Genomic DNA, 4,828 nt, shown 5'->3' on the forward strand with positions numbered 1-4,828 from the left:
GGGAATGATCTCCGGTCCTGGAGACAAGATGTGGGTGCAGACCTTTGGAGGGGCGGCCACCTGCTGGGGGCGGGGCAGCCAGGTACATATGCTCAGGAGAAAACACACACACAGGCACGTGTATGTACACACGTATATAAACAAACACGCAAACATGCATGCAGGTATAAACATGTAGAAGCAAACACACGCATGAGCAAGTACACACACATGCTCGGTGCACACGCATGTAGGCATATGCCCACTTGTGCACATACTAACGTACACCTATCAACACGCACATATGCACGCACACACACAGCCAGGCTAACCGTGCTGGCCTCCGGGCAGGGGGAAGGATTCCACAACCATTCGAGTCCCTTACAGTCACACAGCCACACGCACACTCAAATACAGAATGACGCGTCCCCAGCATGGGGACTCTGTGTCCCCACTATCCTCTGTCCTCACACACACTCACTGTGGGTAAACTGAGGCTAGCAGGGGAAGCACCTTATCCAAAGCGGAGAGCAAGGGAGGGCTGCACTTTGATCCGTGTCCCCCCCAGGCCTGCAGCGGCCGCTGGGGTCAGGGCCTCACTCCAGTGGCGTGACCTTAGAAGAGCCAGCACCCTCTGGGCCTCAGTCTCCCATGTGTGCAACAGGGCCAAGAGCAGGCAACCTGAGGTTCTAGTGGATCAGGCCGCAGCCTCCGAGCCCTGCGGGGCAAGCACGCCCCTCCTGGTGCTGGGCACTTCCTCCCCACGTGGCCATCTGCTTCCTGTTCAACCTGTGCAGTGACAAGGGGTGCCAGCCAGGAGGCCAGTCAAGCCCCGCTCACCACAGCCCGGCCGTGGCCCTGACAATGCGCTCCCTGCAGCTGGCCTGTCTCCCCATCTGTGTGCCCCGGGCTGGACTCTGGGGAGCTCCCCACCAGTGGACGGGGAGCATTAACCCTCAGGCCTGGGCGGTCTGCCCCGAAGCGGAGCGCTGCCCAGGGCACAGCAGGGCCTTGCATCCAGCCAGGGGAGGGGCCCAGGCGGCTGGGTGGGGCAGGGTCTCAAGTGAGGAAAGTGCCCCAGGCCTCCTGAGGAGGGGCTTGGAGCAGCAGGGCGACTTGGGAGCCTGGGGTGACAACTGAGCCCCAGAGAGGCCGCTGTCCTGGGGACAGCCTACTGGGCAGGGTGGGAGGGTCGCAGGAGCCCTCAGCCAGAATGGCCTGCCTGCCGGCCCTTCCGCCCGCCTGGCTGCTGGGAGCCACGCTGGGAACCTCCCACATAGACCTCTGCCCGAGACCTGAGCAGTGCAGGGACAAACACCCTGGTTAATGTGTCCCCAGGGCCAGGGGGACTTCCCCAAAACCTCAATGGTGGTACCGGGAGCTGGGGGAGGCAGCGAGTGAGCTCTGGATTCTTCCCTCTAAAAGCCAGGAAGGAAGGAGTCTTTCGGGTTGGGGGCCAGAGCCGAGCAGAGCAGGGAGGCTGGCCTACTGTGGACAGAGGGCCTGGTGGCATTCGTGGCTAGCCCAGGGCCACAATGCTGAGTGTCCTCAGCTCGGACGGGGAGGGAGTTGGGACAGATGTGAACCCTGCACCCCAGCACCTGCTTCGTCTGTAGCTTCACGGATATGCTCCAGTCCAGCCCAGGCTGGGGTAGAGGGGAGGGGACGGCGTGCCCACCCCGGCCTCCTGCTCCCCTGGGAGGTGAGGCCAGGTCTGGGAGGACCCAGGGGTTGGGGTTGCTAATGTCCCCCAATCCTGCTTGCCCTGATCGCCGTGTGAAAGTGTGGAACAGGAGCCCCTGCCCAGAAACCACCTTCCCGTTTTCAGAAGGAGACCAAGGCCCCCACCAAATCCACGACATCCATCAGCTGCCCTGCGAGGAGCTAGGGTAGGACTTCTGCTGGCACCTCTCCCCAGCACCCCTGAACCCCACACCAGGGTTCTGTGCCTCAGTTTCCTCATCTGCAAAGTGGGCGGATCAGACCGAATGAGGGGGGCCGAGGCCCTTTGGTCTGCTGGAGCCCAGCCAGCCAGGGCGGATGGCCTCCCAAATGAGGTGCACGGATTCAGAACCAGCGATCTGTGACAAGAGAAAGGACGAACCCAGGAAATGGCCATGTGCGCTGAGCAGGACCCGGGGCCTCGGCGTTCGGCTCCCAGCCCTGGCCCACCACGGCTCCTCTGCTTGGGTGCAGCGGGTACTGGTGGGAGCAGGGGCTCTAGAGTCCTTCCCTCTGGGGAGGGACCTGAGAACCGAGGTGGGTCTGGCAAGACCTGGAGTGTCCCTCATCTGACCCACCCGCGTGGTCATGTGCCATTGCTCACGCCAGGCTTGGAGGCCACAATGCCAGCCCGGAGAGATGTCTGGCTCTACGTCAGTGTCCCCGCAGGAAGTCTCGTTGGGGGGGGTTTCCCGCAGCAGCTGGGCTGTGGGCTGGGCAGACCTGCTTCCTGTGGACTCAGCACTGACTGCAGTGACCCCGGGGCCTTTTAGAACTTGGCCAAGACCCTGCCAACCTCAGGATATTTCCAGGAAAGCAGAAGTAAGGGAGAGACAACACAGCCCAGATGCAGCCCCCCCTCCCCAGCCATGTCCCACCTCACCCTGTTCCCTCCCTGCTGTGTCCTCCACTGGCTGTGGCCCCAGGGTCCGCCACAGGGTCCAGAGCTGCTGCTCCCAAGCCAAGACACACCCGGGCATGACACAGCCAAGGGCCATCTTCACAGTAACATTTGTGTGTACTATTCCTCCAGCCACCAGCTGCAGGAGAGATACCAGCCCCCTCCTGCAGGGGACGGGGCAGCCTGGCCTCCCTGAGGGCCCTGGGGGCACAGGCACGGGGTGGGGCGCGCCTGCAGGGTCCATCTGCTCGGTGGTGACACGGAGGGCTTTCCCTGAGCTGGGTCACCCCGGGAAGTGAACGACCCCGCCCCGTTTCCCACTGCAGCAGGCATCCTGAGTCTGAAAAGGGCTTTCGACCCGGGCCTCCCCAGGTGAGCCCCCCCACCACCAGGGCTGTGCTGGGGACACAGGACCCACCTAGCCCACCCACCCTGCCATCAGGGCTCCTGTTACACTTTGCGCATCCAAAGACCCCAGGGGTTTGCCCCTCACCCCACTGAGACTTTCTCACGCTCACGCAGGTGCTGGAGGCTCAGGTTTGAGCAGGGGCTGAGGCAGGGAAGACTGTGCCCGCCTGCAAGGGTCCCGCCACGGAGAAGGTGCCGCCCTGGAGTCCTCACCAGCAGCGGGCAGGAACATGGACACTGAGCCCAGCACACACACTAGCCCATGTGGGCCTCACCGCGATCTCTGACAAAGGCATTGCTACCATCCCACATCACAGAAGAGAAACAGAGTCATGTCCCCCAAACACAACAAGGCAGGTCCTGAAGGTGGGAGAGATGAGGCAGAGGCTGGGGAGTGGTCCCAGGCACGGTGAGCTCCTTCCCAGAGACCCCCCCCAACACACACTGGCTCCTGGGGGGCATGGAAGCGTCAGACCTCCTGTCATGCACAACCTCCCCAGACTTGGTTGGGCCTTTCCTTTGCTGTTGTCTCTGCTTGGGACGTCCTCTCCCGCGTTGCAGATGGCCACGCCGCACCGCGGTCCCGTCCTGCAGCACGCAGCGCCAGCGGCCCCCTGTGCAGGAGTCTTCCTGAGCCCCCCACTCCCCACCCATAGAGGGGCTCCAGGCTCCAGCCTTGGCTTCTCCATCTGGGCTGGTCTCAGCTCCGAGCACCTTGTCTCCCACCTGAGCCCCGTGGGCCTGGGGTGCACAGGACCCTGCCTGCCAAAGCCGAGGGGAGCAGAGAGGCTGGAGTGGAAGGCACAGCCACAGGCTGGGAGGTGAGCAGGACCCGAGGCAGGCGGGGGCATTAGTTCTCCCTTTACAGACTGTGCACAGGAGGCTCAGAGAGGCGAGGCAGCCTCCCCAAGCATGCACAGCCCAGAGCTCTGAAGTGCTTACATGCCAGGGCAGGCCACTCGAGGACCTTCAGGGTCCTCATTTCCCCCCCCCCCCAACCTAGGGACAAACACCCCGTGCCACCCTAGGGCAGTCAGGCTTCCTGAAGGGTCAGCATGAGGTTGAGCCCCAGAAACCTCTGCAGAGAACACACAAGGCGGAAAGGATGACCACGTGGGGTCTCCAGCACACCGGAGGGCGGCCCCTGCCACTGGGGCCTCACTCACCGCACGTGTCCTCCCCACCCCCAACATGGCCTGCTCCCCGCGGCTGAGGCGCTCTGCCCCAGCCTGGTTCACATGGCTGGGAGAGGGCCATCCCTGCCCCCATCGCCAGGGGGTCAGAAAGCGAAAGAATGTTCAAAGTCAACAAGTCACCGGAGAGCCATGCCCAGGACCGCATCACAGAGGTGCTGGAGAAGTTCTGGGTCCAGGAAGGAGGGCACGGACACCCCCGGACAGGACCCGGGGGCAGCGGGGGAGTCACCACTTGTAAAGTGAGTCGGGACCACTGCCAGGCGCCTGCCCCACGCCCAAGGCCGTCCTAGGCCAGGAAGGCATGTTCTGCACGGGCCGCGGAGGCCTGCGGTGGAGACAGGAACGGGGCCACAGCGGCCTCAAGTTCCCCATCGGGGCACGCACCGGATAGTGCGGTGGCCGCGGACACGGCGGGTGACGTAACCGTCTGCCCGCTGCTGGCCCCGGGCCCGGGGCTGGGATCCTGCGCGCCCNCCGGGCGCGGGGCCCAGAGAGGGCAGGCGCAGGCCAAGATCGCACAGAGGCGTGGGCCGAGCGGGGCTTACCAGGGGGTCCGGGGAGCTGGGCGAGCCTGGGCGCAGATCGCCGTTGAGCTCGAACTCCTCGGGGCCCGACTCCATGG

General features: G+C 64.1%; 1 protein-coding gene across 1 annotated transcript in view; it reads right to left on the minus strand.

The window, feature by feature from the left end:
• Positions 1 to 4,826, minus strand: part of NINJ1 (ninjurin 1) — a 10,174-nt gene extending 5,348 nt beyond the window's left edge. The window contains exon 1 of the mRNA XM_077773956.1: positions 4,752 to 4,826. Within this exon, the coding sequence (XP_077630082.1) occupies positions 4,752 to 4,826 (75 nt within the window). The remainder of the gene's footprint in view (positions 1 to 4,751) is intronic.
• Positions 4,827 to 4,828: the final 2 nt, after the last annotated feature.

The sequence above is a fragment of the Crocuta crocuta genome, unplaced genomic scaffold, assembly GCF_008692635.1.
Source record: "Crocuta crocuta isolate KB4526 unplaced genomic scaffold, BGI_CrCroc_1.0 scaffold866, whole genome shotgun sequence".
Taxonomy (NCBI): domain Eukaryota; kingdom Metazoa; phylum Chordata; class Mammalia; order Carnivora; family Hyaenidae; genus Crocuta; species Crocuta crocuta.